The sequence below is a fragment of the Aethina tumida genome, chromosome 3 (assembly GCF_024364675.1).
Source record: "Aethina tumida isolate Nest 87 chromosome 3, icAetTumi1.1, whole genome shotgun sequence".
NCBI classification, from domain to species: domain Eukaryota; kingdom Metazoa; phylum Arthropoda; class Insecta; order Coleoptera; family Nitidulidae; genus Aethina; species Aethina tumida.
Genome location: NC_065437.1, coordinates 26,691,636 through 26,717,026, shown reverse-complemented (window position 1 = coordinate 26,717,026; position 25,391 = coordinate 26,691,636). Strand labels below are relative to the sequence as shown.

The 25,391-nt window shown below is 40.3% G+C and overlaps 1 protein-coding gene and 1 long non-coding RNA gene across 11 annotated transcripts in view; one reads left to right on the top strand and one right to left on the bottom strand.

Moving 5' to 3' along the window:
* LOC109595746 (histone-lysine N-methyltransferase 2C-like) overlaps positions 1 to 25,391 on the top strand; it is a 30,230-nt gene that overhangs the window by 3,750 nt on the left and 1,089 nt on the right. For 4 of the 9 annotated variants that reach the window (XM_049965201.1, XM_049965200.1, XM_049965205.1 and 1 more), the window contains 30 exons: positions 10 to 231; positions 547 to 657; positions 726 to 892; positions 951 to 1,141; positions 3,157 to 3,296; positions 4,678 to 4,887; positions 4,947 to 5,292; positions 5,354 to 5,651; positions 5,709 to 6,084; positions 6,409 to 6,932; positions 7,006 to 7,416; positions 7,514 to 7,740; positions 7,797 to 8,136; positions 9,165 to 9,335; positions 10,713 to 10,848; positions 11,054 to 11,472; positions 11,530 to 11,901; positions 11,986 to 12,342; positions 12,401 to 12,692; positions 12,765 to 12,979; positions 13,051 to 13,198; positions 13,276 to 13,502; positions 13,974 to 14,090; positions 15,006 to 15,494; positions 15,912 to 16,070; positions 16,443 to 16,788; positions 16,872 to 22,717; positions 22,824 to 24,850; positions 24,998 to 25,127; positions 25,189 to 25,371. In XM_049965201.1, the coding sequence (XP_049821158.1) occupies positions 10 to 231; positions 547 to 657; positions 726 to 892; positions 951 to 1,141; positions 3,157 to 3,296; positions 4,678 to 4,887; positions 4,947 to 5,292; positions 5,354 to 5,651; positions 5,709 to 6,084; positions 6,409 to 6,932; positions 7,006 to 7,416; positions 7,514 to 7,740; positions 7,797 to 8,136; positions 9,165 to 9,335; positions 10,713 to 10,848; positions 11,054 to 11,472; positions 11,530 to 11,901; positions 11,986 to 12,342; positions 12,401 to 12,692; positions 12,765 to 12,979; positions 13,051 to 13,198; positions 13,276 to 13,502; positions 13,974 to 14,090; positions 15,006 to 15,494; positions 15,912 to 16,070; positions 16,443 to 16,788; positions 16,872 to 22,717; positions 22,824 to 24,850; positions 24,998 to 25,127; positions 25,189 to 25,371 (15,197 nt within the window). Of the gene's footprint in view, positions 1 to 9; positions 232 to 546; positions 658 to 725; positions 893 to 950; positions 1,142 to 3,156; positions 3,297 to 4,677; positions 4,888 to 4,946; positions 5,293 to 5,353; positions 5,652 to 5,708; positions 6,085 to 6,408; positions 6,933 to 7,005; positions 7,417 to 7,513; positions 7,741 to 7,796; positions 8,137 to 9,164; positions 9,336 to 10,712; positions 10,849 to 11,053; positions 11,473 to 11,529; positions 11,902 to 11,985; positions 12,343 to 12,400; positions 12,693 to 12,764; positions 12,980 to 13,050; positions 13,199 to 13,275; positions 13,503 to 13,973; positions 14,091 to 14,999; positions 15,495 to 15,911; positions 16,071 to 16,442; positions 16,789 to 16,871; positions 22,718 to 22,823; positions 24,851 to 24,997; positions 25,128 to 25,188; positions 25,372 to 25,391 lie in introns of all 9 variants that reach the window. The other 5 variants (XM_049965204.1, XM_049965202.1, XM_049965203.1 and 2 more) reach the window with 5 other exon arrangements.
* On the bottom strand, positions 1,033 to 4,379 carry LOC126265023 (uncharacterized). Of its 2 annotated transcripts, none has more exons than XR_007547579.1 (4): positions 4,248 to 4,379; positions 2,742 to 3,278; positions 2,559 to 2,595; positions 1,033 to 1,152 (listed from the first exon to the last, which is right to left on the bottom strand). It is a non-coding gene; the product is annotated as an uncharacterized LOC126265023 (long non-coding RNA). The 2 variants fall into 2 exon arrangements; XR_007547578.1 differs by lacking the exon at positions 4,248 to 4,379 and adding an exon at positions 3,350 to 3,490.

Below are 25,391 nucleotides of genomic sequence, written 5' to 3'. Positions count from 1 at the left end.
TGTCCATAGATAATTGCACGTTAGAGAACGTGGGTCCCGTGGTTCTGGAGAGTTCATCAAGGAAGTGCTCCTTCTGTAACCATTTCGGCGCAAGCGTTACTTGTAAGATGGACGGATGCGCCAAAGTTTACCATTATCCGTGCGCAACAGCGTCGGGCGCCTTTCAGGAACTTTCCTCTCTTACCATGTTCTGCAACAATCATACTGGCCAGGCTACCTTACAATGTGAATGTGAGTATCCTTCAAATTCATGTTGTAGCAATAAATGTTAAATTATACATATTTTAAACCTGAAATAAATTGAAGAATAGTTATTGCTCCTTTATTAATATATTGTTTAAATTAAAATGATTATAACAACAATATTTAATGTAAACAAGTAAATTTTAATACTAATTAAACATTTTACTGTATTTAATAACTTGAGTTATTATTGAGTATTTATTATTTCTAAAGAAGAATCAATTAAAAAGCTTGTTTCATTAATATTTAAGTGTGTTTAATTAAAATGTTTTATGTACCTAAATTTTTAAAATTATATTCCAGCTTCAGTCTGCTATACTTGCAAAGTATTGGGTAACATAGCCAATTTGATGTACTGCTCAAGCTGCGGCGAACATTATCATGGAATGTGCGTTGGATTAGCTCAATCGCCTGGTAAGTTTTCTTAACACCCTCACCTAAAAAAAACCTAAATAACATTTTGTGCTAATTTTCCTTTTAAGGCGTTAGAGCCGGCTGGCAGTGCCGAAAGTGCCGCATTTGCCAGGTCTGTCGGATGACCGGCGACGAATCGAAATTGATGACCTGCGAGCAGTGCGACAAAGTCTACCACGCGAGCTGTCAAAGGCCCATTGTCACATCCATACCCAAATATGGTTGGAAGTGTCGTGTAAGTAACAGGTGTAACCTGGACCAAAACGAATGTTTGATCTTATTCATTTTTTTAGTGCTGTCGTGTGTGTGGAGATTGTGGTTCCCGCACGCCCGGTGCCGGTTTGTCGTCACGCTGGCACGCCCATTACACCGTCTGTGATTCCTGCTATCAGCAGCGGAACAAGGGATTCTCCTGTCCGCTCTGTCACAGGGCGTACAGGGCGCATGCCCACAGGGAGATGGTGCAGTGCACTGTTTGTCGCAAGTAAGTTGTTTCTGAAAAAATGCCGAGGGGGAGAAATTATATTACCTGGTATATGTACCTGGTATCAATCAAAATAATACTTTTTACTCATTTTAATTACAATATAAATTGTAAATAAAAAGTATGAATATATAAGTAAAAAACAAAAAATATATACAATAATAATTCAGCTTTGTATAATACATATTTCCTTTATTAAAATTTGCTTTAATTTTCATTAATTAATTCTTAAACAAATATATATTTTATAAGGTAAATTTCAATTAGTGTCAATATTTTAAATTCAATGTTGATAAGAAAAACTTAGAATAGAAAGTGTTTTATCTGATATATACATTATGATAACAGAATTTAATTTTATATAATACATAACTTTATTAAAATTTCCTTGGTTCAATTTCTATACCAATTTAAATCACAAATTGTATAATTTTTATTATATTATTATATATTATTAATATTGGTAATATGTATAATATATATTATCAATTCTTTAAATATAACATTATTAATAAAAAATTAAAATATTCTACATATATTCTAATTAACATTATTAAAAGTTGGAAACAACAAATTAAATTTTAAATTAAGTAGAATAAAAAAGCATTGCTATATTATTCAATTACCAAATTTAAACCACTAATGATTGTGATGTTGGTAAATTCTTAAGAAGGTGCTTGTCAGTTTCTTCTATTCTAAGATTTACTTAAGTTAATGTATAAAAAAATACTTACACATATTGGTTAAATTAACTAAACAAATTAATAAAATATAATAAAATTATTCTACTCTTATTGGCCACTATTTATCTAACAATTGCATATGACATTTAACCATATTAGTTAAACTGAATATTTTCGTTGATAAAAATATCAGTTATCTTTATCAATCTCTGTTACATATTTTAAATCTGTTATCTGTGATCTATACTAAAATGAATTAATATTATTAATCATTTGTTATGAAAAAATTTCAACAAACAGTGCATTTTTTTATTAAACATTAAAGACATGAAAAAGACGAAAAATAAACATGTTTATTATAAGACGTATGTGACTTTTAGTGCTAATTATTTTGTTTTTAAAATCTTAAGTTCAATAGGCCACATCTTAAAAGCTAATAGAGATAACAGTATAACGTTAAATTTAGTTTAAGTAAATATAATTAAAACTGTCATGAAGGTAATTTAATAAAAATTAACTCGTATAATACCCATTTTAAGCATGTCTTATGGATATAAAATTTGTTAGTTTTGCTTTTCTCATAAAATAACAGATTTAAATAATATAAAAAGTTGCTGCTTATCAACCTAGGCCGTATTTATGAATTGCTTTGTAATTATGTAAAATATTAATCAAACAAGAGTTTTAAGAATTTTTAATAATAATAATAATAATGTTTAAAAGTTAATACATACCGTGTTTGTGGCTCCCGTTGAGATAATTCAACACAACCTGAAACGAGGCAAATATTTAAATATACTAAAAGCATTTATTAAAATGCGCGATAAATAGATAAAACCGCGTTCTTGGCCCATTTCAAAATGTAACACCAATAAATGAATTTATCTCTCCACGACACCAACTTAAATAGAACGTACCTGTGGATTGTGTTCATATTATTCGAACGCACCAAAATTTCGAAAATAAAACCGCACAAAAACTGGCTGGCGCATAAGAACACGACAGTTTTTATGGAGCGTACGTATCCAGTGTGAAATAATAACGATATCAGCGATTATCTTGACGGTTTACGGCATAAATATTCGTTTATTTATAAGCTTATTTATTTTTATCTATTTTACAACACAGCGTTGCTCAAACGTGATAAATACGTACATTCCAATTCAATTTCTTTGCGCTCAAATTATGTATTCCATCGCTTGGTCATTATCCGCAATAATATAGTGTGGTGACACGACGCTACGAACATTGGTGGTAGCGGTGCTGCTGTTGCTGCTGTTGTTGTTTTTTATGTTTACGAACCGTGTGTTTACACCGTGGTGCGTTTTGCAGATTTGTACACGGAACCTGTGACGCCGAGGCGGACCTGATCTCGTACCACCAGAGGAAGGAGACGCACCCCGAGTACGAATATGTGTGCACCATATGCAAAAACATCACACAACCCGGCCGGACTGTAACCAAGAGACAAAGTGAGTACATTTTGTTTTTGTTTGTATACGGCTGTGGTGGAGGCGATTCTAACCTCTGAACGCCGGTGTTTTGTTTTGAAGGATTTTTCTTGGTTATAAATTTCACTTCTTATTTAATAGAATTATTATTGGATATAATCAATTGAAATGAATTTATAAATGTCACGATTTTGGATAGATAAACATTTATCGTAACATTTTATATATCAACGAGTGATTCCGACATTAATTGTAGTGTCTATTTATAATTTTGTGTATTTTGTAATAATTTGTATGGACATTGTTCTTGAAAATCTATCTAATCTTGCTGGTTATAATTATTTGTTAATTGGAATAATATACAGCCAACAATTTCATTTATCTGGGATTATTGAACACAAGTAAGTGATAAATCGTTTTTATGTTTCACAATATTTTCCGGTAATATCAATTCAAGCGTTATTCAAGTAATAATAAAGTTATAATTAATATATTACAAATATTTTAAATAATTAATATATACGATAGATAAGATACAAAAAGTTAATACTTGTCCACGACAATTAAGAAATAAATATTGTCAAAAGTATTTCATTCAATAAATTAGTATTATATATTTAATTCTGTACGTACATCCGTTCATTATATAAATTAATCAAATTATGTATTTACATTAAGATAAAATAAAATTTTTCAAATATAATTCACTATTATTAGTAATCATATGTTGCGGTTTGCGAAATATTAGTTTCAAGGTTTTTGTGCCAATCAATTAAAACGTCGACTGTAGAGATTGAAGACGAAATTTATAAGAAATTAAATACATGGATATGACTAATGACAAACAATATATTATATTAGTGAGAACGAAATTATAATGTGATTAAACATAATGCATAAATGACTAGTAAACATTCGTCGTAATTCTAAATAGTATACTGATTTATCAACAAAAACTATTGAATAACTTACATTGTACATGCACCCACTTTCCAATAAGAGAACAGTCACCACTACACATCGAGTTCTTAACAATACTGCCACAAGATCAGAACTGTTGCGGCGTTTTTTTCGAACGAAATTCTAATCAATGGGATGAATCACGTCAACTAGTGTAATTATAGAATCACAGTTGATATAAATTTATGCTTAATGCGGCATTTACACCACATTGTTTACTAATCATCAGGCACGTAGATTTTGTCGCAACAATTCCTGTGCAATAATAATGTTATACTATGTCACATTATGAATATTTATAATTTAATAATTAATAAATAAATGCTGCTGGCTAAATACTGGCAGTGATTAACGTAATAATTATTGTAACTTGTTTATGTGAAGTCTTTTTTGAGAATCTTATTTAATGTTGTCAGAACTAACTTAATTACACGTTTTCCAGGCACTGATGATCCCGGTGACTTGTCGGCATCGCAGGAATCCCTTTACGATGACACGTCGGAGTTCGATGCGCCGTTCGACGACATCTCGATGCGCAGCATGGGTCTGGGCAAGGGCAAGCCCTACAGCGCCAGCAAAATAGCAAAGAAGCGCCTTGGCTACCCAACCGGTATGCCCGGCCGACCTAAAGGGGTCGGAAAAGGGCCTCCAGGTAAAAAAACAGTTGGCACGGTTAATTGAGCTGGTGATTAAATGTTCGGCGTGTTTCAGGAAAAGCGGGCGGCTTCATGAAGAAGGCACGCCTGGGCGAGTTCGGGCGGAAGCGCGGGCCGAAGGCGAAAATGCGTGGCATCTTCGGGGTGCCGGGCGTAGGCTTGCAACGGCCCACCGCCACCGACGGGCGCACCGCCGACGAGGAGCCGGGCGTCGAGAATCGACTAGTGCTGTGTTCGGCAAAGGACAAGTTCGTGCTGACGCAGGACGTGTGTGTGATGTGCGGTGCTATCGGCACCGACCAGGAAGGGTGTTTAATCGCGTGCGTCCAATGCGGTCAGTGTTACCATCCGTACTGTGTCAATGTTAAGGTGACTAAAGTGATTCTGCAGAAAGGCTGGAGGTTAGTTTCCGTTTTCTCTGTGTAGATTCGTTTGAAATTTAATCTAAAACTTGCTTTTCAGATGTTTGGACTGTACAGTATGTGAGGGTTGCGGTCAGAGAAACGATGAAGCCCGCCTTATTCTCTGCGACGACTGTGACGTATCCTATCATATTTATTGCATGGACCCACCGCTCGACTACGTGCCCCACGGTAACTGGAAGTGTCGGTGGTGCGCCGTGTGTCAATCTTGCGGCACCACCGATCCCGGTTTTAATTGTACTTGGATGAACAGTTGGACGGAATGCGGTCCCTGTGCCTCTCACAATAACTGTCCTAGCTGCACTGAGCCTTACTCGGAAGGCGATCTCATCATACAGGTCAGTAAACTATTTGTGTTATGTTATTGTACAGAATATAATAAATAATTATTTCAGTGTGTTCAATGTGAGAGATGGCTGCACAGCGCCTGCGATCTTATTAAGAATGAAGAAGACGCCGAAAAGTGCGCAGAAGAAGGATACAATTGTGTTTTGTGTCGTCCTAGAGATGTACCCCCACCACATCTAGTGCCATCTGCTTTAACTCCTAAACCTCCCACTCCCACAAAGAGTCCCGAGGTGAAAACCAACAACAACTATTATGTGGATGGCGTGTGCCTTAGTGAATCGGGTCATCATTTGATAAAAGCTTTAAGTATGGAGTACCATGGTACCAGACGTAAAGGTGCAAAGAAAAAAGTAACCACGTTGCAGGATAAGGAAGCGGGAATCATGGCAACCATTGAGTCCGTGGTTGCTGGCGGAAATACAGGTGAATATTTATTTTATTCTTAGCATGCGCACTTGAATTAATGCACGATAAATTACATTTTACAGATCTATAGTTACAATGTAAACTTCATTAATTTCTAACATTAAATGAATAAAAATATGTATCACCTACTGATTATCGTTGTTTAATTTAATTGTAGACATTCTTTTAATCAGCACGGGGATTGTGGTACTTTTATTTCACACTTTTAGGAATATCATACCTCTTCATCTGTAGAAACAGGTAGTCTGGTATATCTTGCATGCGTAGGTCAGGTGTAGTCCTCTAACAAACGCAAGATCATCTCATTAACGTTTCTAGTAGATACTTATTTCGCAGATAACTCCCTGGAGGACACCAAACTGGAGCTGGTCGACGTAAAGGACGAGCCGCAGGAACTGTATAAGGAGGGCATGATCTGGACTAAGGAGGATGGCCCTCCGCCCGAAGGGTTCACCCTCATCAGTATGGAGAGTGGAGTGACGGTTTTGCGAAGGAAGCGACAACGCAATCTGCAGAAACTCGGTATCGGTGGATTTTTGGTACGCGCCCGCGGTACCCGAGGAGGACAAGAGAATGACGACGCAGACGTGTCCGGTCAAACCACACCTACCACGGAAACGCCTTCCACATCAGTGCCTACGACGGAGTCCGGCGACAAGCCGAAGAGGAAACCGATCAGAAGGAAAATCAAGAGTAAATTGGCAGAAACGTTCCCGCCCTATTTGCAGGAGGCGTTCTTTGGCAAGGACCTGATGGACGGTATAGACTTTAAAAAGGAGGTTGATAGTGGTGCTGAGAGTGATGATGAGAAAATGGAACATTTCAAAAGCATACATTTGTCACAAGTAAGTTCTATATTTCATTATATGACTATTTTATCATTACCACACGTCACAATTACTCTGTATCTGTTTCTAGGACGAACTGAGGGCCGTTGCTGCTGCAGCTCCCAAAAAATCGGATTTGTCTGATCCAAAGTCTTCCCACTCAAAATTAGATGACAAATCTCTTTCGGTTGTTCCTAAAACAGAAGAGGACGACAACACGGAGGATCTCAAGGACGTATTGGCTTTGCCAGGAGATTTCCTCGATGACAACGATATTGTCAATAGCATTATAAATGAAGACGACGAAGATCTTGCGAAAACTACAGAATCGTTAGATGTGTTGACTGATTCAAATCTACCTGAAGAAGAGTTAGGTGATACGTTAGGCAGTTCGAGTAACTCGAAAGATACAAAGGACGAACTTAGCGATATTTTGACCTCACATTTTAACTTCGAAGGCATTCCGAATATAAACAGCAAAGACGTTGAGGATATTTTCAAGGTACGTTCTGGTGCAATTCCTCACGTTTATATCATACATTAAATTTTTTGTGTCTTTATAACGTTCCTCATTATCGTTATTTTTCTTTTACTTTCAGGGTGTATTAACTGATGAATCGCAAGAGTCCCAAGAGAGCAGCATCTTTCCTATGCAGACTGGAAATGTGTTTCAGCCTAGTCCTGCCCAACAAAATCCGATGCCCAGTCCAATGTCAATGATGAATAATGTGGTTCGACCTACCACTTTGCCCAACGTTAGTCAAACAACCCTTAACTCTCCGCACAGTTTTCCTCCACAATCACCTTATCATTCTGAGTATAGCAAGTAAGTTTAAAAAGATTTTACTTTAATATTTTTATTAAACTTTTAAATTTTTACAGTAGTCCCCAATTTAGTCCGGCATTTTCTGAACCACAAAGTCCGTGGGTCGTGGCCGATAATTCGGACATGGAACCGGGTCCTAGTGTTCAGTCCACTTATAACCAACGTTCTTCCGATAAAATGAAGGCGGACGAGAGTCTGGGCGAAAGAGCTACTATTTCTGCTGTCCTATACGCCAATGTCAAACATCCGGAATGGAAATCCGAATATCCTAGCTGGAATGATAGGTATAAACAGATACTAAAAAAATGGAGGACGCTGAGTCAAGAACAGAAAGCCCCTTTCCTACAACAAGCTAGAGACAACAGAAGTCAACTCAGAATGAAGAAAACGCAACAGGTCAGTCTTTTATTAATATTTTTCTTTCGATTTAACATGAAAACTAGAGTTACGTTTTCGATATTTTCTCTTTCTGTGTTTTTAATTGTGATAAATAACATAATTGAAAACCAAATATTCGAAAACTTGAATATTTCTATAATATGATGGAGCAGTTTATTGTAAAGACAACAGAGAATTATCTTTTTATAACATTTTTAAATAATATAAAACAAAAGATTCACTCTTTTGTACCTTACAGATATTGCTCTATAGTTCACAGACATTTTATATTTTAATATAATTATTAATTATTTCATATTTTCTAAAATTAAAAATGTATTTTTATACAATATGTTATTTTGTCTATTTGCAGTGTTGCTTACTGTTTCAGAATTTAATCATTTGGTTTTTTTTTTATTATTTCAAAAATAATTTTGAAATAAAGAAATTTAACTTTAATAATTGAAAAACTTCGCATTCCTCTGTTAATTTAAATAATATTTTTAAATGTTATTATAAATTGTTTGTTTTAAAAGCCTTTATTTAAAAATCGTATTGCGTATAATTTTATTAATGTTTTGAAATGAAAGCCCTAAAAATAGGTAGCAACAAAAAAGTGACTAAATAAACAATACATCTGGTGACGATGAGATATGTATTGGCAATGTTAATGAAACATAATAGTGCGATATTAACTTGATTAATTTTAGTTCGAAATCAGTTTTTCCTGTACGTCTCTCATCGTTCGCCCAGCATGTTCATTGAGAGCTTGAACCGGCTCGGCTAGCGGGTTGTCACTAACAACACTTGAGCATTGAGTGTGTGTTGTACCACGTGAGCCCTACCTCAGGCATGCCCGCTTTCTGTTTGAACTGAAACCAAGTAGCATTTCTGTGTGCGACGTATTTTAAGTCATATACTATTGATTGAAATATATATAAAAAGCATTTTCTCATTTTGTAAGCACAAATGAATGTGATATTATATATGACTTATTATATACATTGTACACATTTGTGTGACCGTTCCCCAATGTCCGTTTATAGTCCCAGTCAGCAAAGGAGGGCGGCTCCGCCAGCACGCCGCAGACGGCGGTCGGTGCCAGCAAGCAGCAACAGAACGCCGTAGCGGCTGTTGCGGCCGCAGTAGCCGCAGTCGCACCCGTCGCCACCACCCAGACGACGTCAGTCGCGGTCGTCCCGTCATCAGTCTCAGAGGTGTGCACCATACAGAGGCCTACGCCCACACTAACCACCGCTTCCACTAGCTCTGTGTCTGTAACCGCTCCCCCTCTCACCACTACCTCCACACCGACCACACCCAATACAACCCCACCCAAAATGCCTCCGGCATCGCCGCCCACCCATCAACAGTTCACCGTACACGGTCACTTTGCTGGACCGGGCGACCATGTCGGTCCGGCTCCGAACGTCACAGTCAATCCGAATTACCAACCTCAGCCGCCCCTGCCACCGCCTCGCTGCGACCCGGAACAGGGTGCGGTAATGGCGGTGGTGCCGTCGTCGAGGGCGCCGGCCCTAGCGACGGTCGCGGCCACTGATCAGCAGATTCGGGTGCTGACCCCTTCGGAAATCATGCGCACGCTACCTTCCCTCTGTCAGGAAAGCTATGAACCTCAGCCGCCGTCGCAACCGGTGAGAACTCCGTTCACTCTGTCGTTCAGTGTGCACCCGATACTCTTGTTTTGTTAAATTTGAGTTTTGATTCATAGATTCGAAGTTGATGAGTTTTCCACTACGTTTTTGAGTTCGCAGGCTTCTTTTTTATTTTGTTTTGAGAATGTTTTAATATCGATTTTTTTCCGTACGATGGTTAAATGAATGCAATCACATTTATAATAGTAAATACATCAAACAACCAACATCAAGTAAACTTAATAAATAAAAAATGTCATTGTTTTATCTCCGTGATTGCATTTGTAACATTGTCTCGTTTGAAAAGTAATTTTTTTGAGCATGTCGTTTTGTTTTTGTAATTTGATCCCGACGATATACGTATTTAAAAACCGATTCATTTTTCCCAATTTATTTTCCAATACCTCCCTCAACTGATTATCAGATATCAGAGCTACGGTTAATATGACTAACCCATTTTGGTTTGTAGTTCACATATTAACTATCAAAATATCATATTATTGTAAACCTACTCCAAAATCCTTTTTCTATGAACGAATCCCCTCCAATACCTTATTGTGATTTTGCATGTATTTAACATTATATAGCACTCCTGTCACTGTTTATATGAACTTTGGTGAAGGTATTAAAAGGCAGAAATATAATGTGTTTTCAGCATGGGCTTAATTATATTAATTTCAGATTATGGTAATTTATTTTTTATTGGTGAATACATTTGTGTTTTTTAATGTATGGTGGTAGTAGTTTTATTAATTTGTAAACAGCAGAGTACAGCGTACTCTACTCAGTATTTTTATACAATTTGGTCAGTAAAATATTTGTTGAACTGCTTAATAAGCGTCACTGTATTTTGTTGATTAAATATGCACTAGATACTAAAATAACTTGGTATTTAAAGCTTGGAAATGTGTGGTATATTTTCAATAAATAATATTGTAGGATCAAGAAAAGTTGGCTTCACAGCAGAAGTCTGCAAGGGAAGCAGAACAGGAAAGACAATGGAAACAATTACAAGCTTTAAGGCAACAACAGGCACAGCAACAGCAAAACGTTATACATGAACAAAGAGTACAAGGTAACATTTACAGAAAGTTTAAATAATATACTCCATTGCCAGAAGTAAACATATTTTATTTCCTGGTTGATAATATTAATTTTTGGGTTCTCCTTTAAAAATAGGGTTGTAATGTAATCATAAGAAAGTGACAACCCTAAAATAATTATTAGTAAGAAACCCAGAAGTGTGATGTGATATTAAATATATTCTAAACTAAATATAGTTCCTAATTTAGCCATTGCTCGAGTTCAACGTCAAATCGTGGATCCCACCCAGTCTATGTTCCAAGATCAACAGCCCGGTGGTCCCATGCAGAGTACCACGCCTCAAGAACTCAGTCCTGTGACCTCACCGTCACCTAGTTCGCGTCAGTACATCAATCTGCAGGGTATAAAATCACCGACGTTTGCAATGCCTGGCGGTGCTGCAGGACCCAACGGCGGTCAGTTAAGGGCACCGACGCCTGCGCAAACGTCACACGACTTTCAACAGCCGGCTACGCCCGATCCAGCAACTGTCGATCCCTACGCACAACAACCGAGTACGCCAAAACCTGGTTTTGCACCTCGTCTACCCGATCCGTATGCTCATCAGCCAGGCACGCCTAGACCCTCATTCGGTGTGCCTAGACCCCAGTTACAGGTAACTATGAATTGATTTCCTTTATTTACAAAATGTTAACTTTTTTCAATTTTTTAGCCTGGTTTTGCCTCTACAAATGCAAGCAGTCCTGAATTAAGTCGACAGCTGCGAGAACTCTTACAACGGCAGCAGCAGCAGCAACAACAACAGCAGCAATTCAAAAAAATAGACGATCAGCAGATGACACAGGGAAAATTGCAACGCATCTGGCCGCCCACTGAGGGACAGGAGGCCCAGGTAGAGACAACTACGGGCACGACTGCCGATACCACCTTTAGACAACCTCTACCGCCTGCGATTGCCCGACCTAGAGGCCCAGTACAGGGTGTAGTTAGGGGAGTTATAGGTATGAGAATGCAACCGATAGATCAACGGCTTCAAGGAATGGACGGAGGAAGGATGAGATTGGTATTGCAACAGCATCAACAGGTAAATAATAGTAACTTAAATTTTAAATGTAACTTATATGTAAATTTTGCACTGTTTTTTGACTTCAATATGGCAATTTTGCAGCAGCGTCTTCTGCACACGGCAGCCGCCAATCCTCAGGGTATTCCACAGCAGCAACAAACAGGTGGCGCGCCTCAGATGCAACATCAATTTATGGGCAACGCTGTGCGTTTCCCTCCGCGTCCAGTTTCAGTAGAACAATTTGAACAGGCACAGACCACTCAACAACAACCACAACAACACTTTGTTAACCGTGCTCCTGTAGAACAACCTAGATTACCGGCTCCTCAAGGTGCCATTGTGCCTCAGCAACGTCCTACTGGACCGACTACACCTGCCGTTGTCAGTAATGACCCTGCAGCCTCCACTGAACAAGAAATTCCTGACAATGTCACAGCAGAATTGGAGAAGCTAGAACAGGTGAGTTATATTTTGCATTTTATATATGACTGATGCATTAACATGAAATTTTTATCAGGAATCTGGTGGTATGGCAGAACTTACAAGCGTGAACGACATCCTGGGGCTTGACGATGATGACATGCTCTTAGACGAAATGGGTGCAGACTTTAACATTCTGGAATACGCAGATCCTGAATTGGAAGCACTTGCAGGTGAAAAGTCCAATATATTTTTGGATCTAGATCTGGAGGAAGAGCCAGTCAAAAAGGATGGAAAACCCGATGCGCCTAAGACTGAAGGTGAGCCACGATTGCGACCACAACCTACGTCGCAACCACAGTCTACGACGTCTGAATCAAAGGATAAAGGTAAAATTTTAATTCTTGTTTCATTATTTTGCCATAAATTTCTCTTTTAACTATTATAATATATTTTCATAGTTGAAATGGCGCCAAGAATACCCCAAATGGTCGGAAACATGACGCCACATCCTCCGCCATTGTCAACGCCCCAATCACAACAGCAGGTGGTACAGCAACAGTCATTGTCCCAGCCGCAATCTCAGCCTCAAGCTCAACCTCAACCTCAACCCCAACAACAGCAACCTCAACTTCAATTGACACCGCAACAGATTCAGCAACAAATGATGCACCAGGTTGGTTGAGCAATTCGTATATGAGCGTTTCTCTTTTATTGATTTGTTTTCCCGTGTTGATTCTCCAACAGGTTCAATTGGCTGCTAGTCAGGGTAGACCCATGCCACCCGGGTCTAAACTGACAACTTCTGACGGTCTCGTAGGCATCGTGAAACCCAACAATCAAGTGCAGTTTCAAGTGCCACATAATTACCAACATAGACTACTTATGCAACATTGTAAGTTTTATTTCCAATTCACTTTTATTTTAAAATGATGTAACAAAGTCGTAATTATTACTAAACCTAAATTACAGTGCAACAAAACCAGAAACAGATGCGATTGGGCCAGCAAGTGCCTCGTATGATCGCAGTTAACCAACAGGGACAGCATGTCCACCATCCGGGCGTTGGCGCGTTGCAACCGCCACCGCAGCGGATGGCAGTGCCTCCAACTCCGCCACCGCCATATCCGGTGCCGCCGCCTCCATATCCTGGAAACGCGGCCGGTCCGCCGCCCCAACAGCAACAGCCTCCGCAACAGGTAGGTGCCCAGACCATAAGCATGGATCTCTAGGGAGGTCGAAAGCATGCTTCCATTTTTTTACCGTTGTTTTTGAGATGTTTACAGTGTTTTTATTAATATGTGATTTTGCTGAGCATTTGCGCAGACATCGTTCTAATTATGATTACATTTGTCAGAGAATAATTGAACGAAGTACTGTGTAATGATAACATCAATATATGATCTAACTAAAAATTAAAACTAATAAGTGTTGTTGAATCATACAGTTTGTACCAAAATTTGATATATTTCTTTTATTATATATCTTGCTTCAAATTTTGGTATTGAGTGCAAAGAGCCCTCACAGGAACGACAATTTTTTATTTATTGACCTGTGAGGTTTCGTTTGCGACAACAACACGCAAAACTAGCGACTGGTGCGCGGTAATCCCTGTAGTACTAACTTTTGGTTGAGGTGTACGGTATTTGTTCATTGCATGTGTGTGGTAGACGGGATTGAGAATGGGGCCTGGTCATCTGCCGGTGAGACACGTGCATCCTATGGCACTGCAGGGCCTGCCCGTGCAACATCCCCCCCACTTGCAACGGAGGCCCCTGCTCCTCGAGGTGAGCCAGATTCGAGACCCCCAAAACTGACACTTTCCACTCTTCCCTCTCAAAATTATGATCGAAAATTATTGAGACGCGCGTCATCGGCGCACCCTCCAGTTCGAAGTTATGCGTCTCACTCGACTAGCACATTAACACCCGTCGCTTCATATTGGTCCAAATTTAGTTCTAGAGCTATTTTTTTGATAAACCAACAAAAGGTTGGATACATAATTTAAAAAATATATATTAAATAATATATTTGGACCAGAATGGAGTGTATAATCTGTAGTCAGTGCACTGTGCATGCAAACGAATTAATCTTGGGTCACACATCGATTTCGCCACAAAGAACATACTTAATCACACATTTCCCTCTACTGCAAGTTTCTAGTTCACTTATCCCCTATTTAGAAAATTAATAGTAATTTAATTAACTTGAGAACTTTCCCTCATTCTCAAATCTTATCGTAGAGTAGTTTCGGTTGGTCGTTCGCGTAAGGTTAAAGGAGATAATACTTCCCCACTTCACAATTTAAGTGGCTTTGTGAGTTGGTTAATATGAGATCTCAATTCGCAAAACACTTTCCAACTAGTCACCGTCAATCGTGGGAAACAATTTTCCAACATCTAGCATTCTAATTGCTTCTGACTAAATGGCAATTGTTGTGTGAACTGTCCTATGATCAAGTTTTATATATTCCATATTAGAACTAATTATTCAAAATTATTGATTATAATTTATCAGTATAAAATTAATGTTAATCACGTTTACATAAGTTGATAAAGGACGAATTTTTTTGTTTGATTTTACTAAATTTTACCAACTCGTCAAATGCCAATTCGGTGTATGGCTTCGTGTGCATTGAAACGAGGGTGTGGCGAAAATTCAGTTAGTACAAATCCGCACTGATGACGGGTGTTTAGGAGCAGCCGTTGCTGCTGGAGGAACTGCTAGAGCAAGAGAAGCGTGAACAGGAAAAACAACAACAGACCCAGACATCCGCAGCACAGCACCACCAGGAGGTGACGTCCTCGACATCGGGCGCGTCGGCAGATTCGTCCGCCGCAGGCTCAGAGTCCCTTCTTAGCGACCAAGACTTTGAGCGTCTCAAGGCGGACGTTTTCAGCGGAATGGGAGCGGCGCCGGCTCCGGCCCCCGCGCCCCCACAATGGCAAGCGCCCGCCCGTCCCGCTGCCGCTCCCACGCCCGCCCAGGCCAACACTGTCACAACCGAACCAAGAGCGTTTTCGGCCAACTTGTTGCCGGCGCCGCCCTTGCCGCCCGAGAACATCGTCACCGAACAAGACAAACAAACACAGATGGTGTACGAGCAATGGCTCAATCACCAAAACAACGTGCTCACGCAACAGCTCAAATATTATGAGACCGAAGTCCAGAAACTCAGGAAAATTAGAAAGGTTAGTTTGTGCGAATGCAAGGTTTTTGTAGCTGATACCCCACGCATGCAAATCAACAATGACCATGTTCCTCCTGTTTAGTACTTTACTCGCACAGTCTTTAGCGTATTACAATGTACCCGACACTATACAGTAAGTGCTTTGTTCTTCTTACTCTTTACAATCATAGCAAACCAAACATTAGGCGATTGTTGTTTAAGGGTAGATTATAACTTATTAGTTTTTTATTAAATGATAACATCTCAATGTACTTTTGAATTTAGAGAAGATAATAAATAATTACTTCCATTTTTCTATGTACCATTACAATGATCGCCATTAATCTGATTCTTTCGAATACCAAGAACAAATAAAGCCATATTAAACCCATCATTTGTTTTAAATATAACAACATTGTTCACGGTCGATATGTTCCAGTCGTTGAATAGTAAACAGCGTCAGCTCAAGAAATCGGGCAACCAGTTACCAGAAGCCGACGCAAATGAACTTCAGCGAGTTTCTACTGAACAAGCGTTGCTACAAAAGCAGCTCGAATCGACTAGGAAGCAGAACCGGCAGCACGGCATGCTTATACAGGTATCTATCCATTTATAGGCACTGCTATATGACTATAGAGGTCCAGCACGTTAACTATAGAGCACCACATACCAAGTAGAAAACACCGTAGCGAGTGCATTTACCATAGATTAATCGATTCTATCAAAAACAAAACCTCGACATATTCAACGATACTAATTAATTAAAAAAAGAAATATTTTAATATCTTCCAACCCTCTAACATTGAATATTGTAAAATATTTGTACCCACTCATATCGTTAACCATGTGGATGATCTAAACTTAGTTGTGTGCGGATATTAGACATGTTGTACCTAATCAGTAGCACTGTCTATAATGATCGAAATATCTTTTATGTAATCTGTCATTACCCTTACTGGTCTATATGAAGGAATACCGGAACAAGCAGCAAGCGAAGCAGAATCCTGCAGGCGGGCATAGCCCCTTGCAGCAACAGATCCAGTCGCCTTTGGGAGCCCCACCCACTTCCTCGCCCGTTCACCATGGTAGCCAATCTGCGCAATCGCCCATGATGATGAGTCCGTCGGCTTCACCCATGGGACAGCAGCAACAACAGCAACAGCTCGGCAGTCCCATGCACAGCCCAAGTCCTCTGGTGGCGCACTCGCCAGGCCCGGGATCTGTGGTTGGCATTCTGCAGAGCCCAGGTGGGATGGTAGGCGGCGGCATGTCGCCCATGCAACCATCACCTAGGATTGGTACACCTCATTCTCAAGGTAATAATTGTAATAAATTTATATGTAAATATTAAATTAACATTAAATTGAAATTATGTAATTTATAAATTAATTTTATCTAGGAGATGGAAGTCCAGCGCCATCACCGTCACCTTCTCAAGTTTGTTTACCACCTCCAGCACCACGTATGACGTCACCGCAACACAGAAGAGTGGTGACGAGTCCAGTGGCGTACACAGATATACGTCAGGGCAACCCGAATCAGATGCGCTTCGCACGCAATCCTTCTGAGATGGCAGCATTGCAGCAGAGGGTGCGAATGCAGAATTTTTCTCAGAACGCACTGTTAAATTTTCAACAGCAAAAATCGGGTACCCCGTCGCCACTTAATAGTCCACCGGGGCCACAGTTGAACATTACCCAACAGCAGTTGTTGCAAAACAAACTACAACAACAAGTTTTGCATCAACAACAACAACAGCAGCAGCCACAAAACCAAGATGGTAACAACCAAGATCATCAGAATTTATTACAATCTCAGAGGGCCGCACAGTTACTCCAACATAGACAAACGTTAGCAAGGTTGCAACAACACCAGCAACAGCAGCAGCAGCAACAACAGCAACAGCAGAATTTAGGTCATTCTCAACCACTGACACCTCAGCAGCACCAAGCCATGTTAATGCAGCAGAAACAGCTACAACAACAGCAACAAATGGTGCTCCAAGGACGATTGCAACAGCAACAAGCTCAACAACAACAGCAACAGCAACAGCCACAACAAAATCCTCCTCAGTCTCCCATGCCTCCAAAAAGTCCGCTAGTTACTCAACAGATAATGTCGCCGCACTCAATGCCAGCATCACCTATGCCTCCTAAAAGTCCCATGGTCTCGTTTAACAATCAACAGCCACCTAGTTCTCCGGCTGCAAGAAGTCCAGCATTCCATCAAAGTCTGGGTCAACCACCTAACAGTCCCATGACGAATCAGCAGTATCAATCATCTAATTCACCAATGCCGATAAGTCCCATGATAAGTCAAACACATTCTCCGATGAGCATGCGCAGACCACCGAGCGCTTCCGGTAGTCCAGCCATGCCTGACAGACCTACAAGTGTAGAGAATCCGGGGACACCAAGGACACCATATACTCCACAGAATGACGGCCAATTGATGCAGGAAAACATGCATGCTAGTCCGATGGGCCAATCCTATATGGATGGAGGTGGTGGAAATCCGCGTAATTCCAACAATCCCATTCCATCAGATGGAGGTGGTGGAAATACCAAAGATCCCTCGAATCCAATACCATTTCCACCGGAGAAATTTACTTATTTTAAACTAGGATTAAGAGGTGGATCGCCCATGTGGGGAGGATTCGGCAGAGGCGCTAAAAGAGTGCCGACACCCCCTGCATCAGCAACAGCTACTAGTGGAGCCACTCCTAAGCCAGCTACACCCACACCAATAACACCGGAAGGGACGGTTGGAGGTGCTCCTTTAAAAAACAAAAAAGAATCACATTTAAGCAAAGTCTCGATTTTGAAGAAGAAATCCCCTGCCAAGACAAATTTACAGTCATTCACAGCTAACAAAGTTAGTTCGCTGGTGAGTTCTGATTATAACGAATTTGAAGATAGTTCCTCTCCGCCACCAGGTACACCGCCGCCTATGGCTACAACAAGTAGGAACTCTATACAGAAAACTTTGCCAAAGAAAATTTTAGATGATTCTAAGGATAAGATGAGGGAAAGAATAATGATATTACATAGCCCAGAGCATAAACAATTGCATGAGATAATGGACTATGATGATGACAACAATACAGTATTATCTGGCGAAGTTTCTCTGAATTCGGTTGCACAACAAAATGATGCAGATGAAATCGAAATTGAAACTTTGTCGCAGAATGACTTAACAGAGGATCTTTCCAGTCCTCTAGAATCTGATCAAATAACTGACGAATATCTACTATTTCCGGGGAATATGGTGGTCGAAGAAGAGGTAGAAGAGTTCCAAGGCGAAAATATGCACATTGTTATACGAAGTCCTACAACTAGCGATGATGAGTATATTATGCAAGGCAAAACCAAAAAATATAATATAGTATCAACTGATCAACTGTTGTCGTTGAATGATCCAGATCCTGATTCCCCTGAGGAAATGAATGTGGATCATTTCACCGAACCGAGTGAGGAAGATGCGAATTTCGAGGAAGGCGAAATTCTCATCACTCCAGAAGAGTCTATTTCTACCAAAGAAGATTTCGAGGAGTTAATTGATGAGGGCTCGAGAAAAGAGAAACTTAAAAATGAGGCAAAGACTACCAAGCATATAAACGAGATACATAAATATGCGGCACCAAATGTATTTAGCTTTCCTCCTAAAACTACTGCAACTTCATCTGCACAAGTTACGCCCACAAATTCTCCACGTATAACGAACATTCACAAGTTGCCATCAAAAATATCCTTGATAACTTCTCCAATTGTCCAGAATATTATGAAAACAGATAACAGTGCAAAAGAGGTAATTCTAGCTCAAAATGCCAAAATCGTAAATACAACTCAGACTACAAAAGTAACCAGTATTATATTAACACATAGCCCCGTGCGAAGTAACGTGCTCAGTCCAAAAATAGTAACAGCTGCCGGATCTCCCGCCATAACTATAGTGAGTGCAAATTCTTCTCAAATTGCCTCAATGTTGCCCACTTCCAAGTTTACTGTACCTGTTATAAGTGCCAGTGCCGTTCGGCATCTTCAAAATGTTAAGGTCATCGACAAGTCTATATCTCTGACCACACACGATAGCGGTTTGCCAAAGAAAATTTTCGAAGATGATTCTGTATCACCAGACAGCTCTTTCAACTATGAGGATGACTCTAAATCTAAAGACTCGTCCGATGAAAAATCAAAAATAGATTCACCACCTGTGGAAGAATCTAAACCTCCAGTTTTCCCCAAAACTGAGACCTTCAGAATAATTAAAGCAGTTAAATCAGATAATATAGTCATGTTCAATAAAACTACACAAAATTCAAAAGAAAAGTCAGAAGACGACTTAAAAAAGCAGGATAAACGAGATATCCCTATTGTTCACAAATTAGAAAACGTTAAAATTTCGAATCTAATAGCGAAACCGCAGCGAGTTCCTAGCCCCATAATAGCCAGAACCTCTTCACCAGTCATAATACACAACACTCCAGAACTCAAAATGACCGCACAAGTGGTACAGGAAACGTCCCAGAATCGTCGTCAGATCACGGCTACAACAGACGCCGATGAAAACGCAGCCGATGACACAAAGTCTGTGGTGATTTCAATTCCGTCCCCTACACCTTCGCAGGAACAAATGTTGGACGATATTGCTCTAAGAGAATACGAAAGTCGAAGGCACGATACAGGCATTCCGGGCTTTGATTCGATCGAAGATGTGTTGGATATGATTGAAAACATCACGGCAGAATCACCATCAATTCTTGAGCAGAAAGTGCTGAAAACCACTACTGCTCAATCATTCAACTCTCCTACATGCACAACCGTTATGACTACAGCTGAGGATAATAAGCCGAAACCGGCTCCAGTTAAACCTGAGACTACACAAATACAAGTGGCCGTTACAGCAACTACCAAGTCGTCGACAGTTCCGCAATTATCGCCGTTGTCACCCACGGATATGACCACCAACATGGCTAATGCCTCTCAACAACTGAGGAATTTGCTGTCATTACAGACCTCTACTACGAGCTCTTCTACAAACTCCAATGCAGTCAAAGCTGTCACCACTCAAAAAATTATAAACGTCAGTCAGATATCAACTACTTCTACGGGTGCGAGAATAATCCAGCAAGTACCAAATGTTACGACAATTAATACGGTTATAGTACCAAACATGAAACAAATTCCAGTGACGAATGTCCAAAAAATAGTGCCAACGAGACCACAAACATTTGTTACGCAAACTTCCAACGTAACAACGTCTTCCGTTAACCACAACCTTCAAAACTTTTTAACAAATCGTACTGTAGGAGGCATTCACCTAATGCCCGACCATCCTAAGCTGCCTCCAGTTACCACAGTTGCAAATTCACAACAAAACATAGTAATGGCAGCCCAAACAACTTCAAATATGAAAACTTCATCCATATCTACATCCACGACAAGCAATGGAGATAGTAGAAAACCGTCACTGACTTTAACAGCAATGTTGCAGAATCAGCCAGCAGCTACTCCCACCACTAAAACAACCCCAGATTCGATTACTGCAGCCAGTCTTCTGGCCACCCCGGTCAGTATATCGAGGGGCTTTAACACCGCTCTGGTGCAAGCACAGCCGAATGCTGTGGTAACTTCACCTGTCACCACTACTAATGCGAACCCGCAAACATCGTCAGTCATAACAACAGGAACGTTCAGATCAATCTCTTCCACAAACTTGTTACATACCCAATTAACCAAAGTGAAAACGAAAGCTGTTGAAGAAGTTAAGGAAATTAAAATAGAGGACAAGTCTGAAGAAATGAATAACACAGAGGACAAAAATGGGTCCGTGTCGAATGTTAAAGTTGAACAATTAGGAGGTTGCAAATTTTCCAATATTCAAGCACCTTTTTCAAATAGGGTTACGGAGGATTCACAAAACGTTTTACTCAAAAAATTACTTCAGAACACTGCGTGTGCAAGCACTCAAACGCCAGTACCATCTTTAACAACGTCTACTGCTGTTGTTGCTCCAACTAGTCAAAACATTTCTAATACAGATAGTTTGATTACTAAGACTGTAACACCTACATTGTCTTCATTACTTCCTGTGGTGAAGACGGAACCACAACCAGTCACTACACCACCTCAACCTCCAAAGCCACCGCCGCCTCAAAGGATGCCCATACGGGAAACTTCATTTGTTTCTAGTCCTATACAGGTGCAAACAACGTCAGCTGCTACCACAGTTGCTACTCAGCAACTCCATATCGACGTTAAAAAGTGTTTACCTCCTAGTAGAACACCCAGCAGAGATGATCTGTTATCGCCCCAAACTCCTCGTTCATCTTGCAGTCAAGATTCCACAAGTTTACAAACTCCACCGCTTACTGTTAAAAAAGAACCGTCGTCTTTGCCACATCAAAGTCCTGTACCAACACCCCAGGATGTCAAAAAGGAGTTTTTGGATGAGTCTTCTCAACATTCAGAAGTCTCAGATCATAGTAGGCCAGATCTTCATGTCAAAGAAGAAATGGATACAATGGACCACGAGCGGCTACTAGCTGAAAAGGAAGAACTGAGAAGGCAAAAACGTAGACAGTATCAACAAAAACGACGACAGAATCAGAACATGAACAAAGAGGCTGCTGGAAGCCAACCTAAGAAACGACCGAGAAAGAATTCGAAAATCGAAGAAGATTACGACTCTTACATTGACGGTGTTTTAGCTCAACTTAGACCACTGCCAATGACAGTATCCGAACCGATTTTAAACAGAAACTACGGTGTTGTACCCGTTTTCGGTTCTGGAGACATGTCGAAATTGGGCACCAGAGACTACGATTCCCGGTTTGGCGATTTGACGGGGACTTATGGAAACGCTGTTGTACCTGGTTTCACCGATTTCTACAGTACGAAACCTCATGGTGATGAAGATCCTTTACCAGAAATTCCACCGGTTTCGACACAGCGTGGGTTTTACGATCAAGAGTTTCCGCCAATTAGATTTGATTCGGAAGAGGATAGACGGTTCGATTTGTTCGCTAGAGATGACACGCCAGAGTCAGTGTTGAGCAGCTCGTCGCCGGAGTGCACCAGCTGGGATCCGGTAAACAAATTCCGGGGATTGAAACTTATCAGCGACGATGACAGCGATGAAGATGAAGCAACACCAAAGGACAGGATGTCACCGGAGATACCTTTAATAGCCCCCATACCAATCAGACTGAAACCTGCTGGCGTTTATCTTAAAGATTATACCGAGGTAAGTGTATATTCATTTGGTATTCGCAGATATATTTAAATTTAAATATATTAAATTAATACTACTACTATTAAACTATATATTAATATCTCGTTTATCCTTTTAGGACAAAGAAAATATATGTAAGGACATCTACAATAAGAAGTTTGTGTCAACTCCACAGGCACCACTTAAGGACAACGGTAATGTGACTGTCACTTTGACGTTGACATCTTCCGCTGCTGAGGATATTATGGGAGTGCTGAGAGATTTAGCCAACATACTTCATATTCCGGCTCCAAAAACCTATCAAATTGTAGAACGAGCAGGTACGCCTCCGAGCCACAAGTTGGGTCTCTACAGGACAAAAGGCAAAGATGGAAAAGAGGGAACACCAATTGATATTCAAAGTATTTTGAACGGCGCCGCCAAGTTCTGCAAGCACTGTGATGTAGTAATTTTAAACAACATGATTATAAGAAAAGTGTCGGATTTACCGTTCCTAGCCAAGGACTCTGAGCTGTTGAGTGACGGTGAAGAATTATATTTCTGTAGCGTCACCTGTTACACGCAATTCGCATTAATGCATAGGTCGCCATCAATTTCCGAAGATAAGGCGGCTGCCGCCATCATTGATCACCTGTCGCAAGATAAATTGAACATGATTAAAAAGAAGACAATCGCTGATTCCATCGAAAATAAGAACATTGTTGCTGGAAGAATGGAAATAGAGAAAGAAGTTCAAAAAGACGAACCCATGGACTGCTCAGACTTCAACAATTTGTTTGTGAAACCATCTGACTATATGAAACTTAATAGAAGTGATTCGCTTCCAAACGCTGGCATAAAAAAGCACAAGAACATCAGGTATAAGGTGTGGACGCCTGGTTGCGTTCAACCACCACAAAAGTACAAAAAACCCACCGACAAGGAGATTATGGAATTACTGTATAGGTTGGGCATAACAGTTACACCTCCGAAAATGCCCGATGACACTCGTAAATGCATGTTCTGTCAGGGTGTAAGTGACAGTGTGGCTGACGGTGCTGGTAGACTGCTTAACTTTGACGTGGACAAATGGGTGCATTTAAACTGTGGCCTATGGTCCGATGGAGTGTATGAAACCGTAAATGGTGCTCTTATGAACTTAGAAAATGCACTACACCAAAGCATGACCACCACTTGTATTCATTGCAATAAACTGGGAGCAACAATTCGATGTTTTAAAACAAGATGTTCCAGTGTTTACCACCTGAACTGTGCAGTAAAGGATAACTGCGTGTTTTTCAAGAATAAGACGGTGTACTGCACAGCACACGTACCCAAGAACGAAAAGGACAATGAACTGACAACCCTCTCCGTGTCCAGACGTGTGTATGTTAATAGGGACGAAAACAAACAAGTTGCTGCCGTAATGCACCATTCCGAGACCAATAATCTTCTACGTGTCGGCAGCTTAATATTTCTGAACGTCGGTCAAATTCTACCACATCAGTTGCAAAACTTCCACTCGCCCAATTACATCTATCCGATAGGCTACAAAATAGTCCGTTTCTTCTGGAGCATGCGACGTCTGAACAAACGTTGTCGTTACATCTGCTCCATACACGACGCGAACGGCAAACCGGAGTTCCGCGTCCTCGTACAGGAGATCAACGAGGAAGACGTGGAATTCAAGGACTCAACACCCAAAGCCGTGTGGAGTAAAATCCTAGAGCAAATAGCGCAGATGCGCCGTGCCAACCAATGTTTGCAGATGTTCCCCAAATTCGCAACCGGCGAGGATCTGTTCGGATTGACGGAGCCAGCTGTGGTCAGAGTTTTGGAAAGTTTGCCAGGAATCGACACCTTAACCGACTATAAGTTCAAGTACGGACGGAATCCGTTGTTGGAATTGCCGCTGGCAATCAATCCATCGGGAGCAGCCCGTACCGAGCCCAGATTGAAGAACCAACAGCACTGGAAGAGGCCCCACACGCAAAGAACATGTGGAGCAACGTCGAGACCTATGTTTGGACCGACGCCACCCCCAGGGCCGTCCATGAACTCCCTGGGGGAGGCAGCCTGTCCGTACAGTAAGCAATTCGTGCACTCCAAAAGTAGTCAGTACAAGAAGATGAAACAGGAATGGAGAAACAATGTGTATTTGGCGAGGTAAGTTTATTTTACAAATATCAATTAAAAACCAAAACATTTTATATCCTTTCACCTATTTGGTAAGTAACACTTACTAAAACACATGTTCATACAATTTTAGAAAATAAAAATAAACTTATTTTAATTAAAAATAATTTGTTGTAGATCGAAAATCCAGGGTCTAGGGCTGTATGCGGCAAGAGATTTAGAGAAACACACAATGGTAATTGAATATATCGGAGAAATTATCAGAAGCGAATTAGCAGAATGCAGAGAAAAACAATACGAGGCAAAGGTAAATTAAATAAAATAATCATTTTTTAACACTCATCATCAATATTTATTCTGCCTTACAGAATAGGGGTATTTACATGTTCAGACTAGACGAAGAACGAGTGGTGGACGCGACTTTATCTGGAGGCTTGGCGCGGTACATCAATCACTCTTGCAACCCAAATTGTGTGGCTGAGACTGTGGAGGTGGACAGGGATATCAGGATTATTATATTTGCGAAACGAAGAATACATAGAGGAGAAGAGGTATGATTTATATAAACAGT